Genomic DNA, 20,413 nt, shown 5'->3' on the forward strand with positions numbered 1-20,413 from the left:
AACTGCTAACGTGGAGCTAGTATACAGCACAGAGAACGCTGGTGGTAATCATCTTTCATGCATGCGAGGTAAACTAACTTGAAGTTTGTTTATGGGAGCATGGCACTAAAAGCAAGTTAAGCCACCGGATCCTGCAAAATCAGAACAAGTTTCAAAAATAGTGTGCAACAAGATATCAGGTTAAGTCAAAGTTACCAGTATACGTCAACATTTCTGAGCCTTCTTTCCATCAGGCAAATTTCATGTTTGGATTTCTATGCCTGGAAAAATAATGTTCATTTGCTAAATTCATTTCCTGAGCCTGTTATAGCAATAGGAGTGTCAGGTCATAATACTGATTAAACATCCACCCATGCTTGACATTATAAAAGCTCCTCTGCAGACAAGAAAGTAGATCAAGAAATGGTCATATCCCTTAAAAACTGTCCAAAATAGATTGGGTTGTGGAGATGAACCTTTAAGACTTAACTTGGCCCTGACCAGGCTGCATTGTGTGCTCCCTTCTAGGCCCAGTCCCCTCCTCCTCCCGCCACCACCTGCTCCCCATGCCTGGGATTCCCAGGGAGGAAACACCAAACAGATAATCGGAGCCCACCAGTGCTGTGTTCTCACTGACCCGCCCAGGTCACCATTCATCCCCCTCTTTCTCTGACAGCTCCCACTGCTGTGAAGAAATGAAGAGAGTCTCATGTGAAAATATTAGGGAAACTTATTTTGCAATGCTAGATAACATACACGAGTAAGATTTGGGGCTGCCAGGGAAAATTATCTGAAGTGCTGCTGTGAATTATTTCATATCGTTTCCCCTGTTTAGCTTATTCTTGTTGCTTTTTTGTTTCCCGTGGAAAAGAACAGCTGTAGGGGAAAGGAATGAAATGCACACCAACCTGGAGGGTTTGACACATGTTTATTGAAGCCCACTCTGTGGAAGGCGCAGTGTTAAATGTGGACCTTAAGGGGGTACAAAGTGTCCCTTCTTGGACACTGTGTGGAGGGCAGACAACCAGTACACAACCAGTACACAACCATAGAGCCTACTGTGGCTTGTGTCCAAATGTGTTTGACCTTTCACACATGCATTTTCTTCTCCAATGAACTGAGAGGAGCACCAAAGGATTTGCTGAACTTGTCACTTTTCTGTTCTGGAGGCTATTTTGTGGTTAGAAATGTTGAAAATAGTTGTATCCTGTCTTTGGGGTGTAGAATTGAGGATATTGTGTTCAAATATGTATTGTCACGGTGAACATTTATTGAGCACTTACTGTGTGCTAGGCTTACTGTGTGCTAGGCAGTGTGCTAAGCGCTTTCTGCACATTATTCCATTTTAGCCTCTGAATCACTCTCTGAGATTGACACCGTTATTAATCCTAATTTAGGAAACATGATCTCAGAGAAGTTAAGGAACAAACCTAAGACACCACAGCCAGCAAGTGGAGGAGGGTGTAACCCGAAAACCTGCTCTCCTAACTGCCGTGCTCCACTGCTGCCCTCACATCACATGGGCACCCCTAGGGATACTGGTCCAGCTAATAAGATGCATCTATTTTTGCGTCTGTGCAGACAAAAGTCTGACAGGTATAAAAATGTTTCCCAGATCTGATCAGGAGAAGCATTTTATTTTATAGCTTAAATTTTAAACATCACATTTTCCCCTTCCCTCTCACAAACGGTGTCATTATGGTGGGCTAAATGCTAATAGACAGGAGAATTGGAAAAATTATATGGGAGACTTGAATGTTATTGCTTTCCATAAATTATCTTTATGATTATAAAATGATGATCACATATAGAACATATATCGTACCTGGAATGGGAAGAAAGTAAGCATCTTATAACCTATTAGAAGGTAGATGAGTAGTATTCAGATTTAGTGTGCATTGAGATCATCTGCAGTGCTTGTTAAGTACCTGTTCTAACACTGCTATATATAAAATAGATAAACAACAAGGACCTACTGTATAGCACAGGGAACTATACTCAATATTTTGTAATTTCATGTATATATATAGCTGAATCACTTTGCTGTACACTTGAAACTAACACAACATTGTAAATCAACTATACTTCAATTAATAAATAAATAAAATTATGCACACACACAAAGTACCTGTTCTAGAACCTCACCCCCCAGTGATTTTGATGAAGCCTGTAATTGAGCCTGGAAATCTGTATTTCAAAAAGAAGATTCTGATGCATGTGGTCTACATACCACACTTTGAGACCAGAGATTAAAGATTGGAAATACTTTAGTATCTGGCCTTCCCAATGTTTAAAGCCAGTGGTTCTTTTTTTTTTTTTAATACTTATTTATTTTATTTTATTATTTATTTTCTTTATTTTTTGGCTGCGTCTGGTCTTAGTTGCGGCATGCGGGATCTTCGTTGAGGCGTCCCGGATCGTTTTTGCTGCGGTGTGTGGGCCCTTCCTTGCGGCACGCAGTCTTCTCTCTAGTTGTGGCGCGCCGGCTCCAGGGCGTCTGGGCTCTGTAGTTTGCGGCACGCGGGCTCTCTCGTTGAGGCAGGCGAGCTCCGTAGTTGAAGTGCGCGGGCTTAGTTGCCCCGCGCCATGTGGGATGTTAGTTCCTCGACCAAGGATCAAGCCCGCGTCCCCCGCATTGGAAGGCGGATTATTTACCACTGGACCGCCAGGGAAGTCCCCCAGTGGTTCTTGAACAGTTTGAATTCTTTCACATCCCCAAGTCTTCCCTTTGTACTCCTAGTTCTTAGAATAATTGTACTCTAATAATAATTATAATAATAAAGTGCAAGTTTAGTTTAATAATAGGTACTTTTAGAAGAATAATTTGAACAAATTAGGCACCAATTTATACAATTCTTACAGGATATGAAATTACTATAATCAGTAGAGGGTAAAATCCCCAACTGGTTATTATTTTACATTAATAGAGTGAATGCCTTCGGGACTCGAGCGCAGCCTCAGGGACCTTAGCCCGTGTAAATGTCTTGTTAATTTTCCTGCTGTATATAAAAAAAAGTCATGTTAGTTTTTGCATATTATTACTTAGAGAGTTTGCTAATGATTATACCAATATATTTATTCTACCCAAATTTATTGAATATACATTAGGTGCCAGATACCTGCCAGGCTTTGTGGCAAGTATAGAAAATTGTATGAGACTCAGACCCTGGTCTAAAGCAACTTACAGTTTATAAAATTTGACATTGTTTATGCCTACAAGGCCTCTGTATAGTCATAAAGCATTACTTTTCCATGAGTAATTTATGATCACTTAAATGCAATGCACATTTGAGAGTAAGAAAAACAAATATTGGAGGCAACAGTTTTTAAGGCACATGTATCCTATTTCTTCTCATCTTTTCCATGTGCCACAGTGTATGTTTCTACTTCTTATACAGGGTTGGAGTGACCTTTTATAAAAGGAGAAAGTCATAAAAAGTAGAAATAAAATGACTGCAGATGCCATCTCTAGTTCCCTCCTGTGTCACATCCCGTGACAGTTCCTCCCTCTGCCTGTTATTTCTGTGTCTCATATAGGACAGCCTACTGTGGAGTGTAATCCAACAAGGCCTACAGTCCTAAGGGTGAATGCTAACTAGGCTGATCCCTCCACTCAGGAGAAATGCCGGAATCCTCACACATGCTTGTTCATTAAAAAAGAAATCAAGGCTTTGAAGCAGCATTGCTCACAGTGCGGCTTGTGACTAGTCTGAGTCTTTTTGTCTTTCCTTTTGTGACATGAGTGAGCATTTAGCAACTTTTAGAGAAATTTGATAGAGTAATTTCATGCCTGCTAAATTAAATGATAAAATAATTGAGTTTATAATTTCTTTGTCTTTTTTTCATTTTATTATTCTTCTAATTACTCATGATGAATTTGAAATAATAATAATTCAAAAAAAACTGTCCCTTCACCACAGATAGTTTGAAAAGTACTGTTTTAGTATCCTTTCTTGATTCAGAAATTGTTCAGCTTCCCTTCCCCCACATTAGTTTCTTTTTAACCTTGTAAGTTTCTGTCAGGGCAAACTCCTAGCTGTTAATTTTTTAGCCAAGGTGGGATACAGGAAAAGAGAGACTTCTTTTGATTACAAAAATCAGTAATTCCAGCTACATGTTAAAGTATGAGATTAGATCGCTCCCTAACACCATACACAAAAATAAGCTCAAAATGGATTAAAGACCTAAATGTAAGGCCAGAAACTATCAAACTCTTAGAGGAAAACATTGGCAGGACACTCTATGACATAAATCACAGCAAGGTCCTTTTTGACCCACCTCCTAGAGAAATGGAAATAAAAACAAAAATAAACAAATGGGACCTAATGAAACTTAAAAGCTTTTGTGCAGCAAAGGAAACCATAAACAAGACCAAAAGACAACCCTCAGAATGGGAGAAAATATTTGCAAATGAAGCAACTGACAAAGGATTAATCTCCAAAATTTATAAGCAGCTCATGCAGCTTAATAACAAAAAAACAAACAACCCAATCCAAAAATGGGCAGAAGACCTAAATAGACATTTCTCCAAAGAAGATATACAGGCTGCCAACAAACACATGAAAGAATGCTCAACATCACTAATCATTAGAGAAATGCAAATCAAATCTACAATGAGATATCATCTCACACCAGTCAGAATGGCCATCATCAAAAAATCTAGAAACAATAAATGCTGGAGAGGGTGTGGAGAAAAGGGAACCCTCTTACACTGTTGGTGGAATGTAAATTGATACAGCCACTGTGGAGAACAGTATGGAGGTTCCTTAAAAAACTACAAATAGAACTACCATATGACCCAGCAATCCCACTACTGGGCATATACCCTGAGAAAACCATAATTCAAAAAGAGTCATGTACCAAAATGTTCATTGCAGCTCTATTTACAATAGCCCAGAGATGGAAACAACCTAAATGTCCATCATCGGATGAATGGATAAAGAAGATGTGGCACATATATACAATGGAATATTACTCAGCCATAAAAAGAAACGAAATTGAGCTATTTGTAATGAGGTGGATAGACCTAGAGTCTGTCATACAGAGTGAAGTAAGTCAGAAAGAGAGAGACAAATACCGTATGCTAACACATATATATGGAATTTAAGAAAAAAATGTCATGAAAAACCTAGGGGTGAAACAGGAATAAAGACACAGACATACTAGAGAATGGACTTGAGGCTATGGGGAGGGGGAAGGGTAAACTGTGACAAAGTGAGAGAGAGAGGCATGGACATATATACAGTAAGGTAGATAGCTAGTGGGAAGCAGCTGCATAGCACAGGGAGATCAGCTCGGTGCTTTGTGACCGCCTGGAGGGGTGGGATAGGGAGGGTGGGAGGGAGGGAGACGCCAGCGGGAAGAGATATGGGAACATATGTATATGTATAACTGATTTATTTTGTTGTGAAGCTGAAACTAACATACCATTGTAAAGCAATTATACTCCAATAAAGATGTTAAAATGAAAAAAAAATCAGTAATTCCCTAAATAGCCATAGAATTACTTCCTCTTAAAACCAAGTTAAAATGCTTACAAGATTAAAATTTTTGAAAGAGAAATGCAACTTTGAAAAAGGAAATTGTAGTCTTTTTAAATCAAAGCTTCGTTTTTGTGAAAATATTGTATTACATTTCTATTAAATGTAGGAAGCCAGTTTGTCAGGCTAAAACTCAGAGTTTAAAAATGTAAATAACTAAGGAGAATTAACATTTCAAAGTATTTGTGTCAGGGTGCTTGGCTGTTACTGTGTGCTGAGTAAGCTCTGACCTAGTAGAAAGTGCATGAGCCCTTAAACCCAGGCTGGCAAACCATCTTCAGCCATCTTCCCTATAAAATGAAGCTGCCTATCAAATGAGGGGGCAATCCAGATGACCCCTGAGGCCTTTTCTGCTTCTAATATCCGGTATATCTGTGAATTTAATTCCATAATCATTTTATACTTGCATTTTCATTTTTTTTAAAAAGGTTAATCCTTGGAAATTGAATAAGAACCCCTCCTTTGTATACTAAGTATTCCTTGATAGAGTCCTTTCTTGTCAAGTAAGATGAAAACTGTTCAATTCACTATATAAGCAGATATAAAAGTAAAAATGGAGAATGGCAAAGCTAAAACATTTTATAAAATTGGAGAAATAAAAGTAATGGTTATTCTAGGTGTCCTTGAACTGTGAAAGTGAGTGTTGGTACAAAAGACACATGGTGTGGACTTCCCTGGTGGCACAGTGGTTGAGAGTCTGCCTGCCGATGCAGGGGACACGGGTTCGTGCCCCGGTCTGGGAAGATCCCACATGCCGCGGAGCAGCTGCGCCCGTGAGCCATGGCCGCTGAGCCTGCGCGTCCAGAGCCTGTGCTCCGCAACAGGAGAGGCCACAACAGTGAGAGGCCCGCGTACCGCAGAAAAGACACGTGGTGAAATGGGCACTCATGTGGGAATTATGTAAAGTTCACATGAAAAGAAATTTATTAGAGACCCTACCCACTTCTTTTTTTCCTATCTGATCAATGAACTTGAACCTTTTCCTTTTCTAATTTTTTAGGTATAACCCAGATGTTGGTCAGGGGCATCTAGCCTTCTAAATGGATATGACTGACCGGAAACCACTTGTTCAAAGTCTGATATTCTCCCAACAATTCCAGAGAATTCCTGGAGATTTAAGTTTTGGTTGCCTGGCTCCACAAGCCTGCTCTTGCTGCGTTCATTGGGTTTATGCTTCAGCTTTTTCCTCTTCCCTCTTGGCCTGTTGACTCTGTTCCCACCCAGATGTATACCTCCTCCCTAGAGCGCAGGGCCACGTCCTCTCTCCAGTCTCTCTGTCCTCATCCTTTCCTTCCTGCCAAGCTCTAAACGCTTCCCACTCTATTATGCAGAGCAAGGCAACTCTGTTTGGCCCCCTCCCAAAATTCACTGTAGACCCATCATCACAGAGCAAGAGCTGAACTCAGAGGCCTCTGACTCTTTGCATAGGACCTGCCCTCCTTAAAAGACTATTTGGACTTAAAAATAGTATTTTTTCATACTGGTAAATAACAAAATTTTATTTTAACCAGATTTGATCATTTATAGTTTGTGATAATTCAAACAGGGAGCTAGTCCAGGGGGTCTGCAAACTTTTTCCGTGAAGGGTGAGATAGAAAATATTTTAAGCTCTGATGGCTGCATGTGGTCTCTGTCACAAATACTCAACTCTGCTGTTATAATTTGAAAGCGACCATAGATAATATGTAAACAAATGAATGAGGCTGTGTTCCAATAAAATTTTATTTACAAAACCAAACCAAAATTTATCTGATTAAAATATTTTTAGGGGCTTCCCAGGTGGCGCAGTGGTTGAGAATCTGCCTGCCAGTGCAGGGGATGCGGGTTCGAGCCCTGGTCTGGGAGGATCCCACATGCCACGGAGCAACTGGGCCCGTGAGCCACAACTACTGAGCCTGCGCGTCTGGAGCCTGTGCTCCGCAACGGGAGAGGCCGCGACAGTGAGAGGCCCGTGCACCGCGATGAAGAGTGGCCCCCGCTTGCCACAAATAGAGAAAGCCCTCGCACAGAAACGAAGACCCAACACAGCCAAAAATAAATAAATAAATTTATTAAAAAAATATATATTTTTAGAAGTATTGTCTACTTAAGAATACATTTTTTTCCCCACAAACTCCAAAAGCACTTATTTATATATAAACCATAACTGGCATATGAATGTATATTTTCTTTGCTTAAAGTATTGCTGTGTGTACAATGTAAATCATTCCTAAATATTCGTTTAAAAGTAGGGCCTCTCCTAGGTAATATCTCATTCACCTAGTCGCAGGTACTCTAAGAGCAATCACATTTTGTTACCTTTAAAAAACAAATTTCTCATGAATTGGTCTTATAGTATAAAGTTGTGAAATGTTCCTGTACATTTTCTGTTTTGTTAGTCTATCCTGAATTTACATAATATTTAATGCAAAGCAAGAATCTGTACAAGTACAGTAAAATAATATACAAAGCAAAGGTATTAAAGAGACAGTATGTATTGTTATTTTGCTGTGAATGTGTGAAAAGGATATATACCGTTTTTTATAGTACTGCTTTTGAGATGGTTATCTCCAACCCTTTTGGCCACGTATCTGCAAAACGTTTTCAGCATGCATCTCCAGAATATGCATCTCATTTATTTATAAATTATATATAAGAACTACTGTCATTAGATAATATTTCAAGGCACAGGTGAAATGTTAAAGTGAGGCTTTTCATTTGTCCTAGTCTTAAATAACCATATAGATAATAGACTTTTGTTTTATATATAAATTTATTTGTTTATTTTTGGCTGCGTTGAGCCTTCGTTGCTGCACACGGGCTTTCTCTAGTTGCGGCGAGCAGGGGCTACTCTTCCTTGCCGTGCGTGGGCTTCTCATTGCAGTGGCTTCCCTTGTTGGGGTGTATGGGCTCTAGGCGCATGGGCTTCGGTAGTTGCAGTACGTGGGCTCAGTAGTTGTAGCTCATGGGCTCTAGAGTGCAGACTCAGTAGTTGTGGCACACGAGTTTAGTTGCTCCATGGCATGTGGGGTCTTCCCAGACCAGGGCTCGAACCTGTGTCCCCTGCACTGGCAGGCGGATTCTTAACCACTGTGCCACCAGGGGAGCCCTAGATAATAGACTTTTGATGATTTCTCTGTTTTTGCCAAGCTCTTGTCAGGTCTGATTAAATTTGTCATTACTTTTACCTTGTAATGTAGGTGATAGAAAGCTTTTACGAGGAGTAGAGGTGTCAGCTCTGTGACTTTCACATCATTTATGCTTGCGTTAGTGTTATTATTATCTTTAATCTGTGGGTTCCTTGCATAAATCTTGTCCATTTTAGGGTGTTTTTAGGTTAAGGGTACGTATTACAATCTGTAAATGGACTCGGCAGCCCATCACTCTGTATTTCAGTGCACTCAAAGTGAATGAATGGAGAGGGCAAGCCCCGCCCCCCCAGCACTGTGGAAGCCCTACCCCTCCCTGAGGGCACCTCCAACACTGTGAGGCAGGATCTTCCATGGAGCTGACTGAGGGCAGGACGCCAATCCAGAAGTTAAATCTTAATGCTTATATGTGATCTAGCTTTTCTTTTCTTTTTTGTTCACCCACCTAGTTTTTAGGATAGAGCCTGACTAATGTTTCCTTCAATCTTCCATAGTTCTAACAGTGTTTTTTACATAGTAAGCGAGCATTAATAATACGTGTACACATGTTTCATTCTAAAATGGGCTCAAGGACTATTTAATAGTCATTATCATCAGTTGTGCTGAGGATGGGTGGCATATATCTTTTTTTTTTCCTTTTTGGTAATCTTAACAAATTGATTGTTTGCTTGGATCCTATCAGTTTATTGCCCTTTATTTATAGCATCTAAATGGAGCCCCATTGTTTTCTTAAAGTGTATTCTCTAATTTGCAAAGTTAACTTCTTTTTGCTCTCATTCTACTGTTCAAGTTAGCCATTCATCTCAATATGTTGCCACTACTGATTCATGGAACATTTTTTTTATTTCATCCTTTATGTCCCTGGTTAAAATGTTAATTCTGAGAGTTCAAATCATCTACTTTTTTGCGATTCTTTATATCCCTGCATGATAAAGTTGATAGACAGTCCAGGTCTTTGGGGATTAAGGTGGACACGGGTAAGTTCTTTGTCCATGAAGGGTGGCAGGAATGTGGTACTAATGCCTTTCATTGGTCTGTTGATGCCACATTGACAAGGTGTCCATAAAGGAGCCAGGAACATCCAACTGGTCTCAGGGATGTCTCCAGACATAAAGAGAAACAACCGACAGCCGTTCCCTTCTCTCGAGAGAAGCTATGTCCTTTACTTGACTAAAGAGAAGAGTGTCCTCAATCCTGGCTGCATAACAGAGTCCCCAGGGAGCTTTACAGACATTCTGAGGCCAGTTAGAATCAATACAGAACCGTCACGCGTATTTTTAAGAGCTCCCCAGGTGATTCCATTGCACAGCCAAGGTGGAGAGTTATAGTTCAAGAGGCTAATAAGATGATTAGGTCAATAGAAGGAAAATCAAAAGTGGGAGGCTCAGGAAGGGTGAAGGGACTCAATAGCGAAAAAAAGTCTCATTTTAACATAGAAAAGATTGGGGAAAGAAGGAACGATTTCATAACTTCAAGTTGATGGTGGTAATAGACATCCTCTACCCTTGACCACTTATTGATCACACAGGGAGGGTTGAGATTTGACCAAGAGAACCAAAGATTTATAAATTGATCCAAGAATGTCTGGAGAGCTTTGGGGCCTTTGGCTTTGGAAGGTGGAGGCTTACTGACCAATATGGCTAACCTTGGGGGATCTTTGGGGGCCCTTTGGTCTATGGCTGTTGTAACCTGCTGTGCACACTTGCACATGAGTGCTCTCGTTTGGCCTAAAGATACCTTATATTTCGTAAGGAAACCTTACACTTGGAAGTTTATTTGGTTTTGGAGTTTTGCCAGGGCTCTTGGCCTAACAGAGAAAGGGAGAGTGAATCTGTTTTAATTTGTGCCACTCTTTTCATCTTCATCCCGTATGACCTTGCTTGTCTCAGAAGAATATATGTCATGAGCCAGAAAGGGAGCCTTTCCCTTTCTGTAGTTTCAGGGTCTGGTGAAGCATCTTATACGCAATAAGGATTGACTGAGTGTTTGTCAGTGACCCCTGCAAATTCTGCTTTTGTTGTAGGAAGCAGTGCAAGTGTTGATTAAGCACTCGGCTGACGTCAATGCGAGGGACAAGAACTGGCAGACCCCGCTCCACGTGGCAGCAGCCAATAAGGCTGTCAAGTGTGCAGAAGTCATCATTCCCCTGCTGAGCAGCGTCAATGTCTCTGACCGAGGGGGACGCACAGCCTTGCACCACGCCGCTCTGAATGGCCATGTGGAGGTCAATGTCCTCATCATTGAGAGCAAGAATCCTCCCCACAGACCCTCTTAGCCCCATGGGGAACCTAATCTCATTGCTGAGGCTTTTAGATAATGTGACAATAATATTTGTACACCAAACCTTAGGCAACTGTACCTATTTTTAAATTTAGAGCCACAATGAATTGAAAAAGTAGCCGACACCTCAGTCTTTCCCTCTGACACACATGCCGCAGGTTGGCCATGGTGTCTTCCTACTTTGAACTTCAGATCTCTGACCTGCCTTTAGATTGGACATTAATTTGGCTCACATCACCTGCTGAGGGTGAGGACCCCTCACCATTACAGAGTATACGCTTGATTTCACTGTCGGTTATCTTTCAGATGGTTAATTTACTCTTGGCCAAAGGGGCAAACATCAATGCGTTTGACAAGAAGGACCGGCGTGCTCTGCACTGGGCAGCATATATGGGTAAGGATTCCATGAATGGAGAGCAAAGTGCAGATAACTTGAACTAAAAAAGCCCCGGGTTTCTCACTGACCACGCAGGTTTTCTCTTGGGCGAGCCTGACTTCTTTTCAAGCTTGGGATTCAGTTGAATTAAGATTCGGTCCTTGTACTGGCATGCACAGAGCACTCTAATTGGGCAGTTGCTTTGTCAGAGATTTATTTATCCTACAAAGAGCAGGAGGGATGAATCATGGCATGGCCTTCATTGAATGTGTTTCAGTCTGGATTGGAAAGCTGCACAAATTGTGCTTATTTTAACTTGTTATGGCAGCAAAATAAGGTGTTTAAAGAGAAAGAAGGACGGGCTAGCAAAGCAAGGATGTAAATTTCATTTGTCTTTTTATTTATAAATGTTCCTGAAAGAAACAAAAAGGAAGGAATAAAGGACAACACCCTGACTGTCGTGTAGGTGGAGGTGCCCAGAGTCACTGTGGGTGATTCTGCTACTGCACTGCCGACAGAGCTGGGGCTTGCTCCCTGTTCCTGCCAGCTCGGGTGCGGAAGACAAAGGAAGACATTACATTTCTATGCTTTTCCTCTTCACTTTTGTTGGCACTAGTACCACTGACAAATGAGAGCCCTCATAGAGTTTATTCTCAGTGTTGACTCTTGGGAAATGAAGAACTAAAAGAACTAAGATCCTTCCTTTGTGTTTCTAATTGGAGAACATCCTGCAGTTAGAAAAGCAGAAAAGCAGGATTCTATCAGCACCAAGTTATAAACACCCTGACTGCCCATCACAACACAGGAGATTGTGAAAGATCTACACAGTGGGACACTATGCAGTAACTACAGTGATGATATCATTAGTATTTTCTTAACATAGAAAGATTCTGTGATATGTTAAGTGAAAACAGATCATAATACAGTATGAATAATACAATCCTCATTTTTGTTAAAAATATCTATAAAATGAAAACAACCTGGGTTGTATTAAACACTGAAATTATTAACTGAGTATCTCAAGGGATTGTGGATGATTTTGGTTTCCTTTTAACACCTTTTTGCCTTTTCTGAATCCTTTTTAATAAGCCTACGGACCTTTTATTATCATAAAAAATAATAATGTTAATTGTGGGGAGAAAACAGAGAATGGGTTCGGGCAGGGATGAAATAAATTCTGTGGCTATAGATAGGCCTGAATGAATTATTGGACTTAAAAAAGCAGAATCTTAAGATTTTGCACGCATTATCCTTTTTTACAAGGCGACATGGACTTTCGAGTTGTTTGAAGCAGGTTGGATGTCTGCATGGTCCCTGCAGGACTGGAGCCAGTGAGCGTTTGCCCCATGATGTTTAGGCAGAGCACACACTAAGCTAGTGTGACGTGGGACTCAAAGAACCTGGAGTTTCACGTTTGTTCTTTGCTGATACATGGCTAAAACATATGTGTAGAATTGCTTTAAAGCAGTAAAGTTACATTTTTGTGTGTCATCGGGATACATATAGGAAAACATATACAGATGACTATCCTTAGGGACTAATGGACAAAACCAGGGCAAAGAGCTTAAGATAGCAGCACCAGTAATTCAAAATAGTTTTTTTCTGTACATAAGTCTTCATAAAACTAGCCAAGACAAAACTCTGTCTCTTTTGTGTACACACACACACACACACACACACACACACACACACATTTTAGGCCCTGGAGCCAGTACTCATCTTCTACCCTTCAGTTATCAACAATGTTTAGAGCAATGATCTTGAAGCATCGAACAATCTTTAGTCAGGAAATAAAGGTCAAATACATTTATTGTTGTATATGTAGCAAGATAGAGAACAAAGGAAGATATTCTAGAAAATATGCCAACAGGAGTTGAAACTAGAAGGGTGTTCAGTTTAGCCAGCAACTCATGAGAACTTGAAGTTGAACCATATGAAGTTGCCATTTTTGTGGGCCCAGAAAAGGGTCAAACAGCAGCAGTTGCATATGATTTAACAATAATCTGGAGTTGTTCTGATTAATTGATCTTTTTTTCTTTCATTAGTTTTTCCAAACCAAATTGTCATTGTTAGACTTTTCAGTGAAGAATGGCAATTGGTTTCAAAAGCATTGCTTTCATTTGACGTGAAGTTTTTTTTAGTCTCTGGTTCTGACATATTGGCAGGACCTCCACATTATTTATTTGTAAACAGGCATCGATCTCCTTAAAGAGAAGCCTCACATGTGAATCATCTTCTTTCTTCCCACAGCACTTACATGATGCCTGACACATAGTACGTACTCCCTAAATATTTGTTGGATATTTGCCATGAAGCAGCTTTTTATAAACAGCTTAGCAAGATGCTGGCGGCAATAAAAGCTGGTGGTGATACTTCAGGTGGAATGAATTGTCAAATTGTCCTATAAAGGTTAACGATGTTTTCTGCTGCTTTGTTTCTACAGGCCACCTGGACGTTGTGGCTTTGCTCGTTAACCACGGCGCGGAAGTGACGTGTAAGGATAAGAAGGGCTACACGCCCCTGCATGCCGCGGCCTCCAATGGGCAGATCAGCGTTGTCAAGCATCTCCTGAATCTGGGGGTGGAGGTGAGCTATGATTCAGGCATCACCCCATGGTGCATTTGTGGGTTTTCTGCTGTTCGGAAATTAAATCCTGTGTCTTTGTGGGTTTTCTGAAATTAAATCCTGTGTCTTTGTGGGTTTTCTGAAATTAAATCCTGTTTGCATTTTAATTCAAGAGGGAAAAAAAAAAACAACCCTCATTTCTTACCATCCTGTCTTTTTTGAGTTTACATGGGCAACTGATGAAGGGCAATGGGGCATATGCTAAGTCGTAGAAAGCCAGAAACAGACTAACTTTCTGTATCAACGTAGAGAAATATTTTAACATCTGGGATACATATCCACCAGTCATTTTTAAAAGACTGGCGAGGTTTCATCATCCCACCTTTAGAACCTAGCCTTCTAAATCGTGGCTTCCAAGCAGAAATGAATGACAAACATGCTGAGCTGGAGAAGTAGACCTCACCCCCTTCTTCTTAGGTAGCAGGGTGGGAGCAGTAGTGAGGCTGTCCCGGAGGAAAGGAAAAGCGAGCTGCGATAGTGAGATGGTGATAACAGCAGTCAGGGCAGGTCTGGGAGAGCAAGAGGGAGCTGGGAGCTAAATGACCAGGGCAGCTCCACAGCCCAGCCACCAGAATGTGGCCTCTTGAGGTGTCAGCAGAGCGGGTTCTGAGTTCAGGCCCCCCAGCAGCTCCCTGAGCACCTCCCACCCTTTCCTCTTCTGTTCGCTGTTGAGATCCGGGCTCGTTTCTTGCTCCCCCGATTCAGTTCTCCTCTGGCGTTTTGAGGCAGCTTTGCCTCTCCCTTTTTGTCCCTTCCCTAGCTGAAAGATAGCTTGCCACAAGTGGAAACCTCTCACTCTTCCTCCCAGCTCACTTTTTGTCACTTTCACGTTTTGCTGAGCTTTACCTCCGCGTGAGAAGCCTTCCCAGGATGACCATGCTGGGGCAAGAGTAAGCTCTGAATGATCACACTGACAGATGGGTATTTCCTTTCTCCAGCACAGCCGGTAGGCTTTTGGTGGGAAATGGAGTACATTGGCTTCAGTGCTTTTAATCACCCATGTTGGACTCATTTGCAGATTGATGAAATCAACGTGTATGGAAACACGGCCCTCCACCTGGCCTGCTACAACGGGCAGGATGCTGTAGTCAACGAGCTGACCGACTACGGTGCTAATGTGAACCAGCCCAATACCAGCGGGTTCACCCCGTTGCATTTTGCTGCTGCCTCCACACACGGTGCTTTGTGTCTTGAACTATTAGTAAACAACGGGGCGGATGTTAACATTCAGGTATGACTCTCTCTCAGTCTCCCTCTCTCAGTGTGAAGTACCTTTGCGTTGAGCCTCTGTTTGAGCAAACTCACCTGCTGTAAATTACAATTAGTGAATTGTAACTCTAAGCGTCCTGATTCTTGCGGACTTATCCTATATTGTCGTGATGTGGAAACTTCTGCAGCAGTGGTGGTACCAGTGGATGACACTGAGGTTCTAGCCACGTGCCCTCGGTAGCTTAGTGAATATATGGGAGCAAATACTGGGTCTCAGGGATGTGGACTTGGCCGAGATTCTAATACTGAGGTGAATGTTGAGCTGATGGGGCAGAGATGCTGAGCATGAAAAGGAAGCCTAACCTAATGATCTCAGGTCTGTTTCCAACCCACAAGGCCCTCCAAGGAGTTTCTCAAATGGTTTCCTGGAGTAAACCCCAGATAGTGGCTTCAAGTATATGATATTAATCTGGTTTTAATGGTAATTCCTTTACCTAGCAAACTTACTGAGGACTACCTAGTGCCCTCTGTTTGGTACTGGGTGTATACTCCAAGGTGCCCTCAAGGGATTTACGATATGGCAAGGAGATGATGTACTCAGATAATCATGGGGCAAGAGAGAGTGTCATGAGTGGCGTGAGAAATGAATAAAGTGCTGCAGACTATAAGAAGTAAGTATTGACTTGCTTTTTGCTTGGGCATCAAAACTAGAGATTGCTTTTGAGCTGCAGATTGATATCAGTTGAGATGAGGAGGGATAGAGAGAAGTTGAGAGAGGACATTCCAGATACATACAATGGCAAGCAAAGGAGTTGAGAGGTCTCGACAGGTAAACTTTAGGTAACCAGTCTGCTCACTGTAACAGATAACCAAGAGGAGCTTCTGCAGGTAGCCTTCATGATCCAGGTTACATCACTTGGATGCATTTAGATTGTAGCACAATATCCTGATTTATACCAAGTGACCTTGTTCGCATCCTCAGCTTCCCTTCTCCCAAGCACACAGGAATTGTAAAGCAAGGTCCCAGTGTATTCTGTCTCTGCTTTTGAAAAATTGTTATTTCCAAGATTTAATTTCAAGAATATTGGATCAGTCTATTTTAATGATCTCCTCTATTCACTATTAAAGTCCTTTTATATTTTTTCATTTAATTTATAATAGTGGGGAAATATGAGACAAATTCTCAGAATAGCGATTTATTGTGATTGGAGTACAAATCATATGAAAGAAAGGAGCCAGGAACAAGCTGAAATGTGACCTGACCAAGAACGAGCACTTATCTACTGCCCAAGGAGTTGGGGCCTCTATAGGGTGTGGGTCCGCTAATCATTATAGAGGCCACATGATCAGAACTGAGCATTAGAAACGGTAATCTGGCCACAGAAAACCAGAGACAGAAAACATAAAGAAAAAAATGTATATATGACTACATAAAAATTTTAAACTTTTATATAACAAAACAAAACAACAAAAAAGACAAAAACAAAAACCTTAACATAAAATTGAAAGGGGAGCAACTTGGAATTTTTTCTGCAATATACATATAAGCAAGGAGTTAACATATTTAATATGTAAGAGCTCATAAAAACCAATAAGAAAAAGTCTGATAGTCTACTAGAAAATATGGGCAAATGCAGATCACAAGAGAGAGAATACAATATCCATTAAACTTATGAAAAGATATTTAGTATTACTAGTCATTAGAGAAATGCAAACTAATACGTTTATAATACTAATACATTAATATTTGCCTTTAAAATTGGCAAGTATCAAAAAGACTAGCAATGCCCAGTGTAATCAATGAAAAATTAAAATGCAATAAGTAAATATGATCCAGTTTTATAATTTCAAAAAGTATGTGTCTATGTATGTGCATAGAAAGAGAAAAATATCTGGAATCTACGTCAGTATCCTAGCAACAGTTATCACTCCAGCGAGGCAAAATTATGATTTGGATTTTTAGTTCCTTTTCAATATATTTGTTTTAATCTTCTTATTGTGATGCCATAAGTATGTGTTATTTTTATATCCAAAAGAAAAAGAAAAGCTATTTTCATTTTTATAAAAAAAAATTTCAGATATAGTGGACCTAGGGAGGGGACAAGTAGAAGATAACTGGAAGTCAATGAAATGGGTCTGGATAAGAGGTAATGAGGACAGGGGGATGGGGACAGCCAACGGAGGGAGAGGCTTTGCAGAAAGGAAATCTCTGGGATTTCGTTGGACAAGAGATGGAGGAGATAAAGATGAGTATAAGAATTGAAATCTGGGCTTCCCTGGTGGCACAGTGGTTGAGAGTCCGCCTGCTGATGCAGGGGACATGGGTTCGTGCCCCGGTCCGGGAAGATCCCACATGCAGCGGAGCGGCTGGGCCCGTGAGCCATGGCCGCTGAGACTGTGCGTCCGGAGCCTGTGCTCCGCAACGGGAGAGGCCACAACAGTGAGAGGCCCGCGTACCGCAAAACAAAAAAAAAAACGAGTTAGGGAAGATAGGAAGGAAACGAAGGGGATGGAGTGTCTTCATGAAGGTAGAAAGCAGGCAGAAATGAAAAAGTAAACTAGCTGAAGAGAATTTCAGAGTTCCAGATCTTGTAAGGGGACCCCATCCAAGGTCCTACGTGGAGGTAGAATGAAGGTCTTTAGGGGCAACAAAGCAACCGAGGTGGGGAAAGAGCCAACATGTGGGGTTAGAGTCTAAGGGGAGGGTGGTAGAGGACAGGAGGCAAACAGGTGGCTTAACCGTCAGTGTCCCCAAGACTTGTGACACTTCTCTTGCCATCCTAATGTCTGAGGGACATCCTGTGGATCCTCTAAAGGAAGGAACATTATTGAAGTTAGATAAAGTATCTCTATTTACCAACCTTAATTAATTCACGGGGTTATCTGATGCTTTCCATTTCCTCTGTAAAACATGCCAACTGATGCTTTCAGTGTGCCCGATACTGAGGTTAGAAGGCCACTTTCTGGCATACCTACCTACTTCTCCCAGGTAACTGACTAGCAGCCAGTTCAGATCGGATAAGAGGCTTCAGCTAGGTATGGTGCCTTGGTTTATGGCAGCCTTCTCTTCTCCCCCACAAAATGGACATGGAAAGCATAGCTACTTAATTTTAATAGTTAATTTTTTCCTGTAGACTGCTAATCATCAATAGAGTATAAGAAGCACCATTAAAAAAAAGTCTGAGACTTGGGTTTACGTATTACCTAATCTGTGTAAATGGGATTTTGAATCCAATCTAGGCTTCTCCCTCAGTCTCCCCATCCACTCTAGCTGCATCCTAATTCTCTTGAATCTTTATGAGTTAACTCTGGATGCATGGATCATCTAACATTTCCGTGGAGCCATTCGGTCTGACTGGAGGTTGTTATCTCTCTGCACCACATTGCCCTTGGATTTTGAAAGTGTTTGTAGATTGCAAGACAATTTGTATTTGTTTAGATTTTCCAAAGTTAGAAGAAAATAGCAGATTGAAATGTAGCCAATTCCTACTCACGTGTTCACTTTGTTTTCCTCTGTCCTCACAAAACACAGAAAGTGACATCTTCATGAGAAATTGCAAGATGATGGAGAGGGGAGGAAGGTTATGTGTCCTGCATGCATTTTACAGTCCCTCATTTTGCTTAGATTGACCATGGCCCTGTCCTTGATTTCGAATATTGTGATATCACAAAGTTTAATTATTATAAAATAATAGAGACACAATACTTAATACAATAATCTGTTGAAAGTTTACTCTTTTTTTGCAAATAGGAAGAGCATGAGGAAATATGAAATAATTTCCCTTCTCCATCAGAGACCACGTTGTAATTTTTGTAGCATCTCAAGGCTCTTTTTGGAAGCACTCAAACTAAGCATTAAAGAAGACAGTAAACACGTGGCCATGCTGGATATGACTTAGAAAGATAGATTCAGAAATTACCATTGCCTACCTAACATTCCGCCTGCTTGTGGTCTCAGTTCTTTTCTGTGCACGGGCCCTTTAGATCACTTAACCCTAAGAGACTGGAACTGAAGCCCATCACACATTTACTGAAGTGGACCAGCTCCCTTCTTTGTATGTACCAGGACCAAGTTATATTCTATAATTGCATTGCAGAGGTTGAAGATGAAACTGGAATAGGCAAGAGTAAGCAGTAATAGCGACATGGCCCTTGGATCTTAAGAGAGGAAATGAGGAAAGGAGGGGGGTGAATGTCTGAGCCAACCACGTGCCATCTCCAGCCTTTAGAAGCATTAAAAAAATTAGACTGTATATGGCTTTTTGCACACCAGGGTATTAGATTGCTTTTCCATTGAATTAGGAAGCCCTTTGGGGTTTCTGGCTATATTTATTTTATAGAGACTTTATTGCCCTCCACCAGAGCCACTGAGCTTTGTGGCGCCAGGGGGCACTGTGCCACAGAGAACACAGTGCCTTCACCTTCCTGGGGAGTAACTGTGTATTTAAGTTTAGAGAAGGTTTATGGGAGGAGGAGGAAAGAAAGCATTAGAAGTGGAAGAAAAGAATGAATGGATTTCTGAGAATGGAAACACTTCATTAATTCAAGGATTAATCTTCCTTGGATGATGGTGAATTCTGCCCTGAAAGAATACTAATATTTGTCATAAAATATTCTTCGTCCTCACTGGTTTTCTTTCATGACTATGGCTGAACCGTAAGTCAATAGGAGAGCTATTAAGCAAGTTCTCAAGGTCACAAAATTTTCCAAGCCCTGAATCTGCTCTGGGAGAATGCACCTAGAAATTGGAAGGAGGCTAGAAATGAAGAAGTTCTTCTAAAAGCAAAGCTTTGAATAAGTGGGAGAACTGATCATTTCTTCTCCTTTGAGCATTCAGGGAATGTTTGGTATCTGAAGTTCTAGGGCCAGCAGCAGCAATGGCAAGTTCCCCGCCACCCGACCCCACCCCCATGTGAAAAATTTCTCAGGCAGACAATGAAACTCAGTAGGATCCTCAGTCTCAACCTGAATATTCTGAGTTCTAACTTGTAAAGGCTAAATAAAAAGTACTAGTCTTTTGACCTTCATTGGTTTTCAATGGCTTTTTGAAATGAGTTCCCTTTACACCTATACCATATAAACAAAGCTGCCCAAAAATGACTGCTATGATACCCTTAATGCTTCCTGTCCCCAATTCCCGACCTCCTGCCACCCGTATCCCAGTGAGAAAAAAAAAAAGTCAGCTAAGGTCTGTCTTCAGTGACATGTGAACTCAGGCAAAGATCTGCAAGGGTAGATCTGAAGCAGGCATCACCATTGACCATATTGCCATCCTT

At 41.1% G+C, this 20,413-nt stretch overlaps 1 protein-coding gene across 4 annotated transcripts in view; it reads left to right on the forward strand.

Annotated features, from left to right (window-relative positions):
• ANKRD44 (ankyrin repeat domain 44) overlaps nt 1-20,413 on the forward strand; it is a 320,445-nt gene that overhangs the window by 182,082 nt on the left and 117,950 nt on the right. For all 4 annotated transcript variants that reach the window (XM_027125234.1, XM_027125206.1, XM_027125223.1 and 1 more), the window contains exons 5-8: nt 10,671-10,871; nt 11,234-11,321; nt 13,747-13,889; nt 14,947-15,159. In XM_027125234.1, coding sequence (XP_026981035.1) covers nt 10,671-10,871; nt 11,234-11,321; nt 13,747-13,889; nt 14,947-15,159 — 645 coding nt within the window. The remainder of the gene's footprint in view (nt 1-10,670; nt 10,872-11,233; nt 11,322-13,746; nt 13,890-14,946; nt 15,160-20,413) is intronic.

The sequence above is a fragment of the Aethalodelphis obliquidens genome, unplaced genomic scaffold, assembly GCF_003676395.1.
Source record: "Aethalodelphis obliquidens isolate GAN/ISIS:26980383/991018 unplaced genomic scaffold, ASM367639v1 scaffold2, whole genome shotgun sequence".
Classification (NCBI taxonomy): Eukaryota; Metazoa; Chordata; class Mammalia; order Artiodactyla; family Delphinidae; genus Aethalodelphis; species Aethalodelphis obliquidens.